Consider the following 19,161-nt stretch of genomic DNA (forward strand, 5'->3'; position numbering starts at 1 on the left):
CGTAACTTGTAATTTTAAGACAATTATCTAAATCTTAAAAAATTATAATAAAACATTCTTAAATCTAAATCATCTATTACACGATTAAGATACCTTATTTCGTATCAATTTAAGTAATTACTTGAACACGATCTTTTTATATGTCAACTACATAGTTCAAGATTACAGGAATAAGTTTAAATTTTTCATACCACAAATAATATTGAAAGGATGGAAGGATAGATGGTTATAGAAATTGAATTGTTAATTTCATGAATTTGGGATTAAATTTGGGATTAAATTTGGGATTAGGGTCAATACACACCATCCGCTTATTGGAAGTTGGTTTAATCAACAATTTCTACCAAACCAATCACACAACACCTGTTCTTGCAAATTCCCCATCCAAAATTCGACAGAATTCTGAGTATTTTATAATTAGGGGCGAGTGATTCTGAATTAGCATTTGCTGCAAAATCACTGCCAAGTCCATGGAGTAGAATCATGAAGTCAATGCCTAGTCGAGCATTGTTCTGAGTCTCCATCTTCCGCCAATTCGCTTGCAATCTTTCAAACTTGATCGTCAGCTTCATCTTCTTCAACAATGTCTCGGTCTCTTCTTGAGATCGTTATCGTTTTGGTGCTTTTAGGCTCCCTTCGCTTCTCATGTCGTCTTTCTACTGCTTCTCCTCTCAATCACCGCTACATTGTCGGAGATCCAATTCCGTTATTCGTCAACAAGGTTGGACCTCTGAACAATCCCAGGTACTCCATTCAAATCCCCATCATTTGCTAATTGGACGTTCTTTCTAATTATTAGCTTTGTGACTCTGGTAGTGATCCCTAAAACTTGAACTGCGTTGGAGATTGTTGCGTTCATGAGTTCTTAACGAATACATATCAGTCTATAGGTTTAAAGTAGATTGTACCAAATTTTAGATGAACATTGAAATTGACAGAAATGTGGAGATGCTTTGAAATTGAAAAGTAATATTCTTCTTTTAGTTATGTCTTATTAATAACTATTTGAACTTCATTTTCAACATATTACTCATTTTTTGGAACCAATATACCCCGAGGAAAGAAGACGATTCTTCCCTGTGTTAACTACGCTCTATTCGATCGGAACCCGGTTCGATAACCTTCTCTCATAGATGCCCTTCACCAAGTCATCGCACTGATAGAAAGGTAATCATCTTGAGAATCAAGATGACTTATGGTTCCAAAATATTTTTAGTTGTCATAATCTCTTTCCCACCGAATAAAGATTGAATATATGTCCACTGTCGACCGAGACTAGGCAAAGGTAGAACACCAAACTTCGCTGACTTTCTCATAAACCTTGATTTCATCCATTCCCACTCCAGCCAAAAATCCCCACTACTGCCATAGTCCATCTCTTAGTTTTTTTTTCTTTTAGGTTGTGCATGGACCGGATAAATTTCCCTCCTGTTGGAGACGATTCGGCTTCAACAACAAGATCCTTGTAGCTTTACTGATGCAGTTTTTCCTTGGAATAGTTTTCGAAGTTTACAAATTGTGACTTTGTTATTGGAGAAAGAATGCCATTTTAACATATTTGAGGCCAAATCCAGACTTCAATTGAATTTGTTCTCTCTCTTTCTCTATTTTGCTTCTGCTCCAGTCTTATTGTTTACTTTGTTTCCCATTTTCTTGCAGCGAGACCTACCAATACTATGAATTACCATTCTGCAGTCCAGGTTAGCCTTTTGAAGGAGCCTAATTGAAAGACTTTCACGTTTTAATAGATATTAGCTCTATGTGATAATATAGGACAACAAAGCTAAGGGTCACTTTTCAAATGCATGCTAGTTAATTGCAATAGTTGCATCGTGATTTATACTTATTCCTGTATTAGCTCCTTCAGAATTTTGAACTGTATGAGCTTCCTATATCGAATAAAATTTGGTGTAACTTTTTTATACCAAAATAATATGTTTGAAGGTCTTCTCCTTAGCTTGCAGATTCAGTAGTTCAAAAGAAAGCAACCTTAGGGGAGGTTTTAAATGGTGATCGGCTGACCGGCGCCTTGCATGGGATGAAATTTAGGGAAGATAAACCTTGGGAGACTCTGTGTGAAAAGAAGCTAAAAGGTGCTGAAGTTTCACTGTTTAGGGAAGCTGTCAGGAATGACTTTTACTTCCAAATGTATTGTGATAATCTTCCTGTGTGGGGTTTTATTGGCAAAATTGATGAACAGAGCTGGACCCTGAACAAGCAGGGGCCAAGATATTATCTTTTCACACATATTCAATTTGATGCTTCCTTCAATGGGAACGAAATCGTGGAAGTTAATGCCTTCAGCGATCCAAATCATGTCATTGATATAACAGAGGATGTCGAACTCAATGTTAAGTTCACTTATTCTATTTTTTGGAATGAAACTTCTGCTCAGTATGGAGATAGGATGAACAAGTATTTGAGGGCTTCACTACTGCCTATCAGTCAGAAAATCCACTGGTTTTCATTCCTTAATTCAGTTGCTATAATCGTACTGTTGATGGGATTGCTTACTTTGCTTTTTATGCGCCATCTCAAGAATGATTTGATGAAGTAATGTCCTGCAAATAAATTTACTCGAGTCTTTCATTAAGTTTGTTTGGGAAATTAGCTTACCTTTTTTTTTTTTGTGTTTTAGGTGTTCTGGTGGTGATGAAGAGGATGAAAGAGAGGTTGTTTGGAAATATCTTCATGGAGATGTATTTAGATGTCCTCCAAATTTGCCCCTCTTTAGTGCTGTTTTGGGTGTCGGTACACAGCTGCTGACTATGTAAGTTAATTTGAACTATTCTTCTTTAAGTTATGTTCATCATAACGTATTGATATGCTTCAATAGAAATACTCGCTTCCTTATTATGCATGATAAGAAAAGGAAAAATTTCCATATTATCATCATGGGCACTACAATCTAATTGCCTGTTTTTGACAGTCCAAAGCAACCTTAGACCAATGCATTTTGAAGTAAAAAAAATACTTGCATGCATTCCGGGCTGCAACTATATTTTGCAATCCAACTACATGCATGCATTCTGGGCTGTGACTATGTTTTGCAGTCCAACTATAGTTTGACACGTGGAAAATTCCTGTCTAGTTTTCTTAAAAAATACATTTTAGTTTTTTCTACTATATGATTGGGGTAGACTGCAAAAAAAACGAAAAAAGAAAAGAGTGCAGCCTTGGATGCACCCAAGTATTCACCCAAGTATTGCTCTTTAAAACAAAAGCAACAAGGAAAAACAAACTCTAGCTTTTATAGGGGGTCGATGCTGAACTCATAGTGCCACAAAAATATGTTAAATTTGTTGGATAACACAATTTGGAGTGTATTGAACACTTCAAGGGGTATATAATGGGTTTGATATTGTATTCTCTTTATTTTATTTGAGATTCAATTAATGGCATGTTGATCAAAATCAATTGTATAACATGTGACTGCTGGAAAATGGAATATAGTTCTAAAGAAAACCTCAAGGACCTACGACCTTACTCGAACAAGATCTTTTCTGTTGCTTGAATAACTTTTATAACGGTGTTCTTGAGTTCCAAAAAATAAAAAACATAAATGACCTAGAATTTGGAAGTTAATATTCCTCAAAAACATTTTGTTTCGTCTATGTTATTAAAGGTGAAACGTCAACATGTGGCTTAATGTTACAATAGACAGCTTGTCCTTCTTTCAGTAACAAAGAGTTGCCAACATTGTTGTTTACTATGACACATGGGAAATATATATGCTGCCTTCCCATGTCATTATTGAGTCTACAGAAATTTATTATGTCAATGACATAGTTTGGTGATGATGTTAACGTCGTGTTACTTGCACAGGAAACATTTAATGGATAACAACGTAAAGAAAAATGCTGAACCTTTTCTGCATGTCTACAGACGTTTGTATTAAAGGATTAAAAATTCATATTACAAGCTCTACTGCAGATAGCTTAACAAGACAGTGACAGAGAGAAAAATAATTGATAAATAGAAAACTAAAAGGTGTTGCCTAGTAGGAAGTTGGAAACTGGTGTCTGAAGTGAATTGGATTTATAATTTCGGATCAACCAAGAGATAAGGCTAGAATTAAATTACCTCATGAAAAAATTATAGCAGAGTGAAAAAATGGAATAGGCATTCGAGAATTGGATATATTTTTCCCTCCCTGAAAAAGAAAAGTTTTGGGAAACCTAGAGAGAAAAGAGCGGAAGAGGAGGCAATCTTTGGGTTGAGCTTTGTTTTAAGTATAATAGAATCAGGGAAGCTGCTAGACATAATTTCTCAACCTGATGGACTAACCAGCTTATATAACTGTATAGCACCCTATGGTATCTAACGCCATGTTTATCAGTTTCTTAGATCAAATTTTCAATTTTTTTTTTTTTTTTTTCTAATCTTTGAGGAGTCTGTCCAACATAATGACATAATTTACAATTTTTTTCCCTGCATACCTTGTTCGTGTTAATCCGAGTGATCCACAGTTTTGCTATAGCCCTAGTTCATCTTTCTTGGTGTAGACCTAATCCTCAGCCCAACCATCTAAACTTTTTTTTGAAGCAAGAATCCTTGAATTAAATAAATTAACATCTCCTTATATAAAATTCAGATCAACCAAGAGATAAAGCTAAAATTAGATTACTTCTTGCGATCAAATATCTAGAATCAAGATTTGGAATTCCTTTCTAAATTGAGTACTCCACCATCGAACTTGATGGAATGACTCAAATGCAATCTACACTTCGACAAGTAAATTCCCACCCTTTTTCCACCCCAAGAAATTATGGAATCATTGACAAGTAAATTCCCACCCTTTTTCCATCTCAAGAAATTATGGAATTAAAATAATAAATAAAGTTTTCTAACCAATTATTCATTAAGGGTTAGTTATAGCAATCTCATCCACTACTCCAACCGTGCAAATATTCACTTCTGAAGCTCCAAACAGTTCTTCCTCAATTGAATCAGTTTGTAACACATGAAATAACGATGGAACCAAGTCTATCCAATTTTGTAGATAAAGAATAAATTATTGTTGAATCTTTGGCCTTCGATCGTATAATAGGTCCAGTTGGAATATTTGGAACACCATAATCCCAAAATTTTCTTTCCAACTTATGTTAAGGGTCCGTTAGTCAGGTGCAAGTACAACAGATTGCATAAAGAAAAGTGTTTTGACCCATAACACAGAAATATTATTTTTTATGAAGACTAACACTAGTATCAGTTTAAGTGTGATCATGATCAAATCTACCGATTTTATCTCTCATTTTGTATATAAATTTTTTCAACAGGATTTGCAGTTTATTTCTTCTGGCGTTTCTAGGAATCCTTTACCCATACAATCGTGGATCATTAATCACCTCCATTATTGTGATCTATTGTCTTACATCAGTAGTTACTGGATATACATCTGCTTCTTTCCACTGCCAGTTTGTCGAGATTGGATGGGTAAATTTTGCCTCACCCTGTGTATTAACTTCATGTTATATTTTTGTTTGCCGTATTTTTTAGTGGCTCGTGATCTTTTTGTGGAGGATGGTTGGGAGAGAGTCCACATTGGCTAATTTAAGGAACGGTCATAGGTTTATAAGTAAGGAATACATCTCCGTTGGTATGAGGCATTTTGGAGAAGCCCAAAGCAAAGCCACGAGAGCTTATGCTCAAAGTGGACAATATAATATCATTGTGGAGAGTCGTGATTCCTAACACTTTTACCATTTCCTTCTCTCATTTGATTTCGTCTTCTTATTTTCAGGAGAAAAGTGTTATTCTATCAGCGGTTCTGTATTTGGGGCCATCATGCTTCATAATTTCTATCCTAAATATTGTTGCTATATCCAATGGAACTACTGCAGCACTGCCTATTGGCACCATCATAGTGATTCTTATCATATTTACTTTTATCAGCCTCCCTTTGCTTGCATTCGGAGGGATAATAGGACATCGATTTAGATCCGAGTTTCAAGCGCCTTGCGCCACCAAGAGAAACCCGCGAGAGATTCCTCCTTTGGCTTGGTTCAGAAAACTTCCTTGTCAAATGTTCATTAGTGGTCTGTTGTCATTCAGCGCAGTTGTTCTTGAATTACATCACTTGTATGCAAGCATGTGGGGGTTCAAAATTTTCACTCTTCCAAGCATTTTGTTCATCACATTCATCATCCTTGTCGTACTCACTGCAATCTTGAGCATTGGTTTGACTTACATTCAGCTGTCGGTTGAAGATCATCAATGGTGGTGGAGGTATCTATTATGTCCAGCTTGCATGATTGAGATTGTCATCCATTTTCTTCTATGTAATTACTGTCTTTTCAACCGTGCAGATCGGTGTTCTCCGGGGGCTCAACGGCCATCTTTATGTTTGGATATTGCATATACTTCTACGCCAGATCGAATATGAACGGTTTCTTGCAGCTATGCTTCTTCATAGGGTATAATGCTTGTTTATGTTACGCATTCTTCCTGGTGCTGGGAGTCGTAAGTTTCCACGTTTCATTGTTTTTCGTTCGTCGTATTTACAACGCTGTCAAAAGCGAATGAGTTCATTTGAGTTTTGATTTCTATCATCATATTGAGGGAAGAAGGATCATCCACTTGAAGAGATTCATAGAAAGAAGGAAAGAAAAGAGGCGTTAGTTATTGGATAATCGTCATTTCTTGAGTTGTAGAAGATGAAAAATCTGTTGGACTAAGAATCTATGTTGAATTGCTCTTTATTTGGAACTATAATGTTCGTTCTTAAGATTTTGGACATTCTTTCGAATGGTAATTATTTCTCTTCCTGGTGACATTGATACAATTGTAGGCTATTCATGTTTTTACTCCCTTTTTTATTTTTCAAGGAACGAATGACGTTAAATCGGTGGTTCTTACACTCCCTTGGGCCAGCTAGTCAAGCTAGCACTCACTTGATGGGCTCGAAGGAAATAATGACTTCATAGCATCATGGCAAACATGAGGGTCATTTCAATCTCATAAGGGAACACGCTTGAAAAAAAGAACTTGGCACGTATCGCTCAAATCAGTGGTCCGGTACTAGATGTAGCTTTTACCCCGGGACATCCCAATGTACATATTAAACTCGATAGTTATGCGTACATCATTTCGTACCTAACAACTTCGGTGATATAGAATCAACCTAAGGAAAAGTTTTGGAACAGATTACCTTTGTGATCAAGACCAACAATAAATAAAACTCGTTTTTTAACTCATGATTCGAATCACTCTGAAAGGGTTTGATTAACTCTAACATGCAAATTCTAAAACAATAATTTCCACCCATTGATAACTCTAACCTACAAGAACTAACTCTCAACAAACCTAAAATAAACACTATTCCAGGGTGTAACTTTGATGACCATCAATACTATAATAACCACTCACTAATTGTAACTTATGATTGAAGACAATTCTCTAAAACATAAAATATACAATAAAACCTTCTTAAATCTAGTTCATCCATTGCAAGATTAAGACACCTTATTTCGTATCATTTTCTCCTTCTTCAAGAGGATTCATCCTCGAATCTCATTGATACCCTTGTAATGAAAACTTAAAATCATTTGCATTTCTTGGTTTTAATCTTCTTGAGATCTTCACTTTTAGGTCATGCATGGATGTAAAAATGAGATGAGAGTGTCGCTTCTTGTGCATCCCATTGTTCTTGTTTTTCCCATGAGTTTGCTGTTGGCTTGGGCTTTGATCTTGCTTTTCAATAAGCATTTTAATTTCTTGCAAGAATTCAATAGAAAAAATAGGTACACTTTTCCCATCAGAAAGAAAGTCCTTCCAATTTTGTGTATATGTCCTTTCGTATAAAAAACATCGTTCTCCTCACAAACTCTAGTAACAGAATCCTCTTTCTTTTTAATCTCTATACATGTGTCAAATATTTCTTCCTCACACTCTTTCTCCTTTTTACTTTCTTTACTTTTTTGTCTCTAATGGACATGGAGCGACATATACTTGCATACTGTTTTTGCTCGTCTCCATATCATCAGTAACAATATCATCATTTGAAATATTATCTCGCACAATAAGACAATCTTGCTCTTTTTGAATGGGTTGTACAATTTGCCTCTCTCTTACTTGGTCCTACAAATCCAACTCTTGACGTAATTTGCACATGTATTCCATAGATCAGTGGATTCCATCCAAAATGGATCACTATTAACATGAGACTTCTCATCCATCTCTTGATTTCTATGCTTATAATTGATGTTCGTATCCTTTTTCCATGTAGAAGTAGAGTTGGAAAAAGTTTTAGAAGAATACCGTTGAGACCTTCGTTGGATTTGCCTCTCGGTCTTAATTGTAATGTGTAACAACTCCTCGATATGAGAATAAGGTTGTATATCAGCCTTGTCTGCAATCTCCGTGTTTAACCCATTAAGAAATCCCGCCATGAGAGCCTCCATGTCCTCATCGAGATCCAGTCGATCCATCAATATATCCATCTCCTTGTAATAATCCTCTACAGACTTGCGTCCTTGTTTCAATGCTTGAAGCTTTTGCGTCATGTCCCGTTGAAAATACTATGGAGCAAGATGCTTCCTCATGGACTCTTTGAACTCATACCATGAATCAATTGGTGCTTCAAGATTTATTCTCCTACTTGACATCAATTTATCCCACCAAATTTGAGCATATTGTTTGAGTTGAGCAATGCATAAGAGTACTTTCTTTTCATCACTAAAGTTATGACAGTTGAACACAGACTCCACCGTTTCTCCCATTTAAAGTACTCATTTGGATCGGTTTTACCATAAAACTTGGGAAGTTTTAATTTGATGCTCCCCACGTTACGATCAATTCTATCGTCATAAGAAACTCGTTGTTGAAAATTATGATGCCTTCTTCTACGGGCTCTCCCTTGCATCAAGGCACTACCAATCGCATGTGGATTATCCTCGTGTTGACTAGAATTGTCTCCCTCATATTGATCGGCATGTTGTGCAGGTAGTGGAATCCTCTCTCGAGCTTGATTTTGAATCTCCAATCTTCTTATTTGATATGTCAACTCTTCTATTCTTCGAATGAGTATTTCCATGGTTCGTTGTTGTGCTTCTCTCAATCGTGCATCAGTAATATGAGGATTGTTGTCCTAATTTTTCATGCTACAAAAGAAAGTTAAGCCGAATCACTTAATACACTCAATTAAACTATAAAATGATTTTTTATTTATTTTTTATTTTTTATATCATACACCATATTTTCTTTCTTTTTTCTCCCACAATTTGTCTTCTTACTTTATAGATATATATACATTGATTGGAGGATAAAGTTTTAATATTAGGTCATAATTGAAATATGAGTGCTAGCCTTCTTGGTTAGTTGGCTCTACAAAACAGTAAAGCTGGCACGTACGGGAGGTAGCGCCCCCAACTTTGGGTGACTTCATGAGATAGGTTTGCCATCTAACCTCCTATGTATGACGAGTAGGTTAGCACCCACCATGTTATCCCCACCTAGTACAAAGTCTATGAAGGTAACACCTCATTTTTAAATATCGGCTATCGCTGCGTAGGCTATGCTAGCTACCCAAGACTATACACAACAAGAGTAATACAATTAGAGCTTAGAATAAAATCTGTGGCCACCTACTAAGTCATGGATGCGATGAGAGCCTATAAGTAGGTTACCGAGTATATTTTTATACTCATCCCTTTCTTCTTTCTTTTTCAGGTGTTCGCATACTACCAATCGAAGTGGAGGAGCGTTTGAGAACTGTGCGGTCATAGAGGGAGTCGTTTTGGAGCGACAGTTTGTTTTTACTTGGAGTCTTTTGTGTTTTATTTTATAATTGTATTCCAAACTTGTTCTCGGTTAGTTCTCCTCTTATAATTGAATTTAATCTTATATTTAATTTTGGTGGGTTGATATTTTTTTTAATTTAAATTTTGTCAATTTTTTTATCTTTAATATTATTTTGCTTTTATTTTTATTTATTTTTCACTCTCGTCATTTTAGCCTTTATTCGAGTTTTGTACGGTTAGAAAATAATTAAATATTTTCTTATATAGTCCTTAAATAATTAAATGCAATTGATTAAATGGGCTTTTAGGCCCATTTACTCAGACATCCAACGAAATTAGTGAGCCCAGTTCCACCGATCCATCTCTGTGTTAGACACATATAAATTCTCCTTTCTCTGAACCCTAATTCCTCCGTCTCTCGTTTGTTCTTCCGGTATGCCGTCGCCACCTTACGTTTTTCACTTCTCCTCCGCTTCATCTTCATAATCTCTGTAGCATTGCGAAAATCCAACTTCTTGCGTTTTTGAATTTTGTGAATTTATTTTTCCGTTCTTCTTTTTGTTTTTGGGGTCTGATTTGCAGTTTACCTTGGTTACTGGTCATGTTTATGTCAGTTTCTCCATTGTTATTTGCTTTCTTTGAAGAGTCTTATCTTTTCTCAACTATGCTTGTGCACAGGACTAAGTGTTTAGTGTCCTTGAGACGGCGAAGATTCGAAAATGAGGTAATTTTTAAGGCATTTTCTTTGTTCTGGATAATTGTTGTGGTTTCAGATTCATGTTCGCATTTGGGTCATGCTATTCCCTTGATATATTTTTTATCGATACTACTGTTTTAAGTTTAATGGTTGCTAGTGTCTGGAGTAATGGGTTCTGAATGATTTAATCAGCTGTTTGAGTAATCTGAACAGTTTGAGAATGTTATAGGTTAATATCTTCAGGAAGTAGGCTTGCATTCCCATGCTTCTTCAATTAGTTTCAGTGTGTGATCGTATTAGTTTCAGTGTGTGATCGTATTAGTTATACCTTGTGTGCGTGGTCTTATTTATCTTCTCATTTTTCTACAGTAAGCTTCAGAGTGAAGCATTGAGAGAAGCCATCTCATCTATCTTCACTGATAGCAATGAGAAAAAGAGGAAGTTTACCGAGACCATTGAGCTTCAGATCGGGCTGAAGAACTATGATCCTCAAAAGGACAAGCGTTTCAGTGGTTCTGTGAAGTTGCCCCACATTCCCCGCCCCAAGATGAAGATTTGCATGCTTGGTGATGCCTTGCACGTTGAAGAGGTAATTTTACTAGCTCTATGTGCATGATTCTGTTACTGGTTACTGGTTACCCTGTGATATTTTTCTTGCTATATCTTCAACAATGCTTGTCTGCCTTTAGAAATTTATTTTATTATTCTATACTTTTTTAACTTAGCATATTTGTTGCTATACAATCAAGTTTAAAGCTAGACTATGGCTATAACTCAGCATATTAATTTGTGGTGTGTATGAGCCAAACACTGGCGTTTCTGATGGTTGTTTTAGAGAGGGATAATTTGGTGTGAATCAATGCATTGTTTTTACCTTAATTTTGGGCTTCCATAGATTCCTCTTCTTATGTGTTCTAGGGTATGTCTTAATGTTGTTTCATGAAAATCTATTTCAGGCCGAAAAGATTGGTCTAGACTATATGGACGTGGAAGGCTTGAAGAAGCTAAATAAGAACAAGAAATTGGTGAAGAAGCTCGCCAAAAAATACCACGCCTTTTTGGCTTCTGAAGCTGTTATCAAGCAGATCCCTCGTCTTCTGGGCCCTGGTCTCAACAAAGCAGGTTGGAATATTTTATGGACATGTAATTCCACTGTTTCTCTTCACCAAATATGATTAATTGACAACTCCCTAAAATGAATCCTCGTTATGTTTCAAAGAACAGAGGGTGGAAAGCTTGATTTTTTTTTTTTAGGCTTGAATTATATGTTAATTTTATCTACCTTTGTCATTCTCCAGGAAAATTCCCAACATTGGTGACACACCAAGAATCGCTCGAGTCCAAGGTTAATGAGACCAAGGCAATGGTCAAGTTTCAACTGAAGAAGGTTCTTTGCATGGGAGTGGCCGTGGGAAATGTCGCCATGGAGGAGAAGCAAGTCTTCCAAAATGTTCAAATGAGCGTCAATTTCCTGGTTTCTTTATTGAAAAAGAACTGGCAGAATGTAAGTTAAATCTCAGTGCGTCTCAACTCAACCTGAAGATGTGTTTCATCATTTTCTCTCAGGTGTATGTAAATATTGTTGTTTCATGATTTTTGCAGGTTAGGTGCCTGTACCTGAAGAGCACAATGGGGAAGTCGTACCGGGTTTTCTAAGCTCTGTTAGCAATCTAGTCAGTTTTATGTTTGATCTTTTTACTGTTGACGTTATTTTTTGAAGAGCAGTTTTGTGAATTGAGCGTTTTTGATTGAATGATTCTTCAACAAAGAAACAAGGATGCTTTTTTCTCCTTTAAAACGACAATTGATAATGAAGTTTTTATTCCCATCAACCAAACCTATTCCCAACGTTCGTTTACATTACTATGTCTGGTTTTGTTGGGCTTGAATTGTTGGATTTTTATTTCTTTTGTGGGTTATTGACATGCCAGCCCTCTTTTTATTTCACATTTTTTGAGGAATGGTATGCACCGCATGTTTGTGAACTTCGTGCCATGCATGATCTCAATCCAAATATTACATCTATTTTTCATAATAATCATTGATCACTGTACGTACTTTGTAGTTTAAATTACAATCTGTCTTTGATGCTATTAATGAAGAGGTTTCAAGCGGGTTCTTTTTTTAAAAGAATTGGTTGTTAATTTCATGGTTCGTGTTTGTTAATGATTTGTTTTTGTATTTGTATTTTATACTATGATATGCAAATCAAGTAATTGTTTGTGAGATATGTGCACCCTAAAGGGATTGCAGGTTTCGCTCTTAGGGGTTAACAAACATTGACATTATAGCCTCATTCAGTTCTATGTTGCTACTTTTCATGTGCATGCATTTGTTCAGCGCACAGGATCTTGTTTTTCCAGCTTGATTGTTGCTTTGGATTTTTCAAGTGAAGAACAGTGGTTAAATCTTTTCTTCGAACTATTTGCAATTAAACCTTGGATTCTGTTGAGATTTTGTTTTGAACTAATGGAAGTGATCTGGGTTTTTCTTTTGGGTGTAATTACTTATGGAGCTTCGAGTGAAGAGCAGAAAAGCCCTTAGGCTGCATCTTCTCATAATGCTCCATACATCAATTGCTGCCTTCATAAACAATGAATAGCTTACCGCTATCTCATGTGTTGTTTTGCAGAGGCATACAAAATCATGAATGCCATGATGCTCTGAATGTAAATAGTTTCCACTGAAGAGCTTATCCATTTTGCACTGAGTTCCGATTGAAAATGTGAAATAAATGGTTCTGAAATTTTCTTATGCCATGTGCAAGTTCATGGTTGGAGGGGAGGAGGTATCATCGTCCTGGTGCTTGCTGGATTATGCTGCATATCTCAACTTTTCTATTTGATTGTTGTCATTTTCTTGTCCCCCGTTTTAGCGTTTTTACATGTTCATTTTTCACATGCTTTAGGGTTTGGTTTATTTGTAAACCACATAAGTTCAAATTAGTTTCATGAATTTGGAAGAGGGTTATTTGTTAACCTGTGTTCTGAGTGTTAGTGTTAGTGTTAGTGTGTAGGGGTGTACACGACAACTTGGACAAACTCAACTTGAATTATAGGAATTGGGTTGAGTTGGATTAATATTTTTGGTTGATTTGGGTTATTTTTCCGTACCTAGAAATGAATTTGGTTTTGAGCTCATAGAACAAAAATCTTGAATTGACCTAAACTAAAACACATCTAAAATAAATTAAAAAAATTTGTGAAAATTCGTCTTTTCATGAGTTTGTCATAATGGTAATTTGTTCTTACTAGAGGCACTAGTTTAACCCGTTGGATTCAACTTTTTATACTTTTATTTAGTTTCTTTTTATATATTTTTATTATTTTTAGTTTCTTATATATTATTGATTTGTTGAGTAATTTTAAAGCATATTATATCTTTTATATGGTTGATTTTATATATCCATTTAGGTTATTTTGATTCTACATATAGATTTTTAAATGTAGTTTAAATTTAATATTATCAAATTATATGAAAATTCAAGATTGTTGAGGTAATTTGGAACCATGGGTAATAACTAAGGGATTGTTAGAAAAATAAAAAAATATTAATTTAACTGAAATGTGTTTACCCATACATGACCATAGAGCTCTAAAGAATATATATATATATATATATATATATAAATTGTGATATATATATATATAAATTGTGATATAATATTGCAACAAATAAATAATAAATACATTAGAATTACTTGTTTAATAATAAAATCTGGAACTAAACAAAAGAAATGTGTATTTGGCCGAATTTGGGCGTGAGTGTCAAGCCAAAAGAATTATGGCAAACCCCATTAATACAAAAAGATTCTTAATAAATCTATACATTTTTATTTGGCTTGGGTCAACTCGAAGGTTCTGCCCATGAACTCGAAATCGACCCGATTCAGTTTGGGTTTAGAGAAGTGAATTCAACCCAATTCAGTTTGGGTTCAGAGAAATGAATTCAACCCTGCCTGAACTGCTAATCCAACCCAACCCAACCCTATAGTTTGGGTTGAGTTGGTCCGGGTTATCGGGTTGAATGTACACCCCTAGGGATTACTATATTATATGGATTAGGTTACGTGCCTTATCTCTTGGTAACTCTACATCATTTTGACTATATACTTGAACTTGATCGACTCTCATGTCTACATATAGTTCAAATAATCATACTATAGTCAGAGTGTTATTAGTGTATTGGATTTAGATTAATAATCGTAAAATTTACTTTATTCCATAACAATATTTACTAAGTAAAAACATCAATAGTAACTTTATTGAAAATAAAATATGTTTTTGTTTACAAACTATGAGTTTTAGGACATAAAACCCAACATCTTTATGGTATCAAAGATTAGAGATCTTGAAGGATTGGAGTTGTTCTCCACCATCACTACTTCGAATGATGTTTTCGCTCATGTGGCCGACAACTTCGACATCTGAAAATCTCTTCACCGTAAGTTATTTAGGCTATGTTCTTGAGAAGATTCGAGGAAGTACGATATCGAAGCAAAATTTGTGGATCTTGTTCATGCGAGCAATGGAACTAGGGCTATGAAGCATCCATTTAGGAATTTGCTCCAGTAGAAGAATCAGGCGCAGTTGATCACGACGTGTTTAGAATTTTGACATTTTAGCTGCTTACTAGAAAAAATTCGATTTTGCTTTAGCTCATGTGATTCTGCAAAGCTCAAGGATCGGTAGGCTCTAGGGTTGATCTTGTCGACGCTATCCAGAAATGTAGTGGAAGCTTAAGGATCCGTTGGCTCCAAGGTTGATCCAAGGTGCTGTCCAAAAACACAGTGGAAGCTTAAGGATCTGTTGGCTCCAAGGTTGATCCAAGGCGCTGTCCAAAAACACAGTGGAAGCTCAAGGATCAATAGGCTCAATGGTTGATCCAGTTGACGCTATCCAAGTCTATGACACTGTTGCTGAGAGTGCTACAGGGTGTATGAACATGACTGCTGTTACTGAGAGTGCTTCAAATTCAAGTCTATGGCACAATAGACTTTGACATATGAGCATCAAAACAAATGAAGATGCTGGCTGGAAGAAGTTTTCGAAGGTCTGAAATCTGTTGACATGGGTCCTTGTGAGAACTGTGTTATGAGCAAATAGAAACGAGTTAGCTTCACAAAGGCTGCCAGAGAATTAAAGAAAGTGCGATTTGAAATGGTCCACACAAACGTTTGGGGACCATCTCGAGTTCCATCAGTTGGCAGATCAAAGTTTTACATCATCTTCATCGATGATTTCAGTAGGAGGGTGTGAATTTATTTCTTGAAACACAAGTTAAATGTGTTTGCCACCTTTAAAAAGTGGAAATCTGAATTGAAAATCAGACCGACTTGAAGATCAAATGCTTGAGGTCTGACAATAAAGGAGAGTATGACTAGTTAGAATCAAAGCATTTTGTGCAGCTGAGGGAATTCAATTAATGAGCACAATTCTCGGTAAAGTAAAACAAAATGGTGTTGCTAAAAGGATGAACAAAACATTAAATGAGCGGACAAAGAGTATGAAGATTCATTCTGGTTTGCCAAAGACATTTTGAGCCGATGCTGTAAATACTTGAACAATAGAGGGTCGTCAATACTATTGAAGTTCAAATTTCAAGAAGTATGGACAGGAAAAGAACTCAAGTACTCTTAGTAGAGTACTTTTGGTTGTACTATGTATGTTCGTCTTGATTTAGAGAAGAGTGACAAGTTTGATGCTGAGCCTGTGAAGTGCTGTCTCATAGGCCATGATTCTACATGTTTGGGTACAAGTTTTGGGATGACAAAAACAGAAAAGTCCTGAGACATTGTGATGTGACGTTTGATGAAAATGTCGTGTACAAAGACAGAGAAGAAAGATTCCAAGACAATGAAGCAAGTGGAAGTTGAAGTTGAGTTGTAGAAAGATTCACCTAGCGATGTTGTTGCAAATACTTAAGAAACTCCTGAGACTGTTTCTGAGGAATCAGTGGTGGAGCAAGTGACACCTGAGCAGGTGTTGAGAAGACCATCCAAACCTATCAGAGTATCAGATAGGTATGTACCTTCATTACATTATCTGTTGCTGACTGATGGAGAACAACTAGAGTTCTTTGACAAGGCTCTATAGTTGGAGGATATAACAAGGTGGGAGCAAACCATGGATGATGGGATGTCTAGGCTTCTGAAATGCGTTGCTCTTTCATTTACTGAGGCTGAGTACGTGACAATGGTTGAAGCAGGAAATGAGATGATATGGATGACAGACTATCTAGAAGAATTGGGCAAGAAGCAGCACAAGAAGATTCTTTATACAGATAGTCAAAGTGTCATACAGTTGGTGAGGAACCTAGTCTATCATTCAAAGATAAAACACAAAAAGCGATACACTTTCACTCGCAGGTTAGTGAAAGATGGTGATGTGTTTGGAGAAGATAGATGGTGCAAAGAATCCCAAACATGTTGACAAAATGTGTTGATATTGGAAAGTTGAAGTTGTTCAAAGCCTCAATTGATACGATGGAGTGAAGATTGAGAATGAAACTATTGGTTGACTAGATCGAGAGTTGCCTGATGACTATTTATAGTAAAAGATCTGGTAGAGATATATACAAGAGATATTTGTTAAAGCCGTTAAAGTTATATTTAATAAACTCAAACCACATATATACTCCATTACGCAGTGCTTTCAAAATGTACTTTCTTCGTTCTCTATATTCTCGTATATACATGAAGTCATGAATATAAACCTTGAGCCAAAGTTCTCTTTGCATTTTCTCTCTCCTATTCTTTTTATTCATCTGGATCGAGTGTGCGTGTTGTTGTGCGATCCTAACTGCCGTGTGCTGCATCATTTTTTTAGGTAAAGGCAAGACACATTTTCTCTCTCTTGTTCTTTGTGTTCATCTAGATCGAGTGTGTGCGTTATTGTGCGATCCTAACAGCCATGTGGTACATCATTTTTCAGGTAATGGCATGACGCTGCTATACAATTAATGATGACATCTGATATGAAATCAACCCAAGGGAAAGTATGGAACGGATTACCTTGATGATCAAGATCAAGAGTAAAGAAAACTCGTGATTTGAATCCCTCCACAAGAGGTTTGATCAATACCACTTGAATGATTCTAGCATGCAACTTCTAAAATAAAAAAAAAAAAAAAAAAAAAATCTTAGCTCTCAACAAAACTGAAAAGTAGAAATTCTATTCTTTTTTATTCCAAAATGTGACGTCTCTAATCAAAGAAAAGAAGGCTTTATAGAGCCTTTACAACCTTAATCTAAGTGACACATAACTCCCAAATTAAATTGGCCAGTAAATGAGAAATACTCATAACTTCCATATTAAAATGGTTAGTTAAGGGTGGGATATGGTAACCTATATAAGTTACAATATCCTATATTAAAAACTAGCTTAAACATGACACACAAATATTTAAATTATAGTTAAATAGTGCAAGGAATGAAATGTGCTTATTAGTTATCCTACCACTAATTGCATAAATTTAGTTGAGTTCATTAAATGCAACTTAAAGTGCATTTAATGCATCTCTTTCTTGAAGCTCAACTTTGCACAACATAATAAGGATGTCTCCAATGTCTTCTCGAATTTCCTTTGATGATCTCACCATAGCTTGAGTATAAGTGTCCAAGGTTTGTTATAGCTTCTCAGCTCTCATCCTTGTAATTGGACCTTGAGGTATGAAAATTCCTTGGTTGTGGTTCATATCATTCTCCCCCTCTTGAGAAGGATTCGTCCTCAAATCCCAGCCATCACTTACATCAAAAGGACTCAAATCAACAATATTAAAAGTTGCATTAACACCATACTTACCTGGTAAATCAATTTTATAAGCATTGTCGTTGATACGCTCAAGAACTTGAAATGGTCCATCTCCTCGTGGTAAAAGCTTAGATTTTCTTTGAGTATGAAATCTTTCTTTTCGGAAATGCACCCAAACCCAATCTCCTGGCTTGAAGATGACAATCTTGCGTCTTTTATTAATTCGGGTGGCAACCTTGGAATTTTGCTTCTCAATTGGTTCTTTTACTTGCTTGTGCAGTTTATGAACAAAGTCAACCTTGACATTTGCATCAAAATTCACAAACTCTTTTGACGGCATAGGTAACAAGTCAATGAGAGTTAAAGAATTAAAGTCATAAACAATTTCAAAAGGTGTGCATTTAGTAGTGCTATGAACAACCCTATTATATGCAAATTCTATAAATGACAAACAATCCTCCCAAGTCTTAAGATTCTTATCAATAATAGCCGTAAGTATAGTAGTCATGGTTATGTTAACAACTTTAGTTTGTCCATCCGTTTGAGGATGACAAGTAGTTGAATATACTAGCTTAGTTCCTAGCTCACCCCATAAAACACGCCAAAAGTGGCTTAAAAATTTTACATCACGATCACTAAAGATGCTTTTAGGAATGCCATGCAATCGTACAAATTTCCTAAAGAAGAAGTCAGCAATATGTTTTGCATCATCGGTTTTGTGACAAGGAATAAAATGAGCCATTTTACTAAATCGATCAACCACAACAAAGATGCTATCATAACCTTTCCTAGTCCTAGGTAAACCTAAAACAAAATCCATTGATATATCAATCCAAGGACCGTTAGGAACAGGTAATGGAGAGTATAAACTATGTGGTTGAAGCCTAGACTTAGCTTGATTAAATGCTATGCAACGAGCACAAACTTTATTAACATTATGTCTCATTTTAGGCCAAAAAAAAAAAAAAAAAAA

At 35.7% G+C, this 19,161-nt stretch overlaps 2 protein-coding genes across 4 annotated transcripts; both read left to right on the top strand.

Annotated features, from left to right (window-relative positions):
* Positions 1 to 339: 339 nt before the first annotated feature.
* On the top strand, positions 340 to 6,760 carry LOC111438513 (transmembrane 9 superfamily member 5-like). 3 transcript variants are annotated; one of them, XM_023076426.1, is made up of 7 exons: positions 340 to 744; positions 1,660 to 1,700; positions 1,965 to 2,553; positions 2,639 to 2,770; positions 5,280 to 5,436; positions 5,744 to 6,228; positions 6,309 to 6,760. In XM_023076426.1, the coding sequence occupies exons 1-7, from the start codon at positions 584 to 586 to the stop codon at positions 6,523 to 6,525; spliced, it is 1,782 nt and encodes a 593-aa protein (XP_022932194.1). In that variant the 5' UTR covers positions 340 to 583; the 3' UTR covers positions 6,526 to 6,760. The 3 variants fall into 3 exon arrangements, with proteins under 3 accessions (XP_022932194.1, XP_022932195.1, XP_022932196.1); XM_023076427.1 differs by having other exon boundaries at positions 605 to 744; positions 1,958 to 2,553; XM_023076428.1 differs by lacking the exon at positions 340 to 744 and adding an exon at positions 1,017 to 1,167 and having other exon boundaries at positions 1,958 to 2,553.
* A 3,362-nt stretch (positions 6,761 to 10,122) lies between these two features.
* LOC111438515 (60S ribosomal protein L10a-like) lies at positions 10,123 to 12,295 on the top strand. The gene is made up of 6 exons (XM_023076429.1): positions 10,123 to 10,173; positions 10,419 to 10,464; positions 10,807 to 11,026; positions 11,394 to 11,559; positions 11,736 to 11,941; positions 12,040 to 12,295. Exons 2-6 carry the CDS (start codon positions 10,460 to 10,462, stop codon positions 12,091 to 12,093), a joined length of 651 nt encoding a protein of 216 aa, XP_022932197.1. The 5' UTR covers positions 10,123 to 10,173; positions 10,419 to 10,459; the 3' UTR covers positions 12,094 to 12,295.
* Positions 12,296 to 19,161: the final 6,866 nt, after the last annotated feature.

This window comes from Cucurbita moschata, unplaced genomic scaffold (assembly GCF_002738365.1).
Source record: "Cucurbita moschata cultivar Rifu unplaced genomic scaffold, Cmos_1.0 Cmo_Scf00076, whole genome shotgun sequence".
Classification (NCBI taxonomy): Eukaryota; Viridiplantae; Streptophyta; class Magnoliopsida; order Cucurbitales; family Cucurbitaceae; genus Cucurbita; species Cucurbita moschata.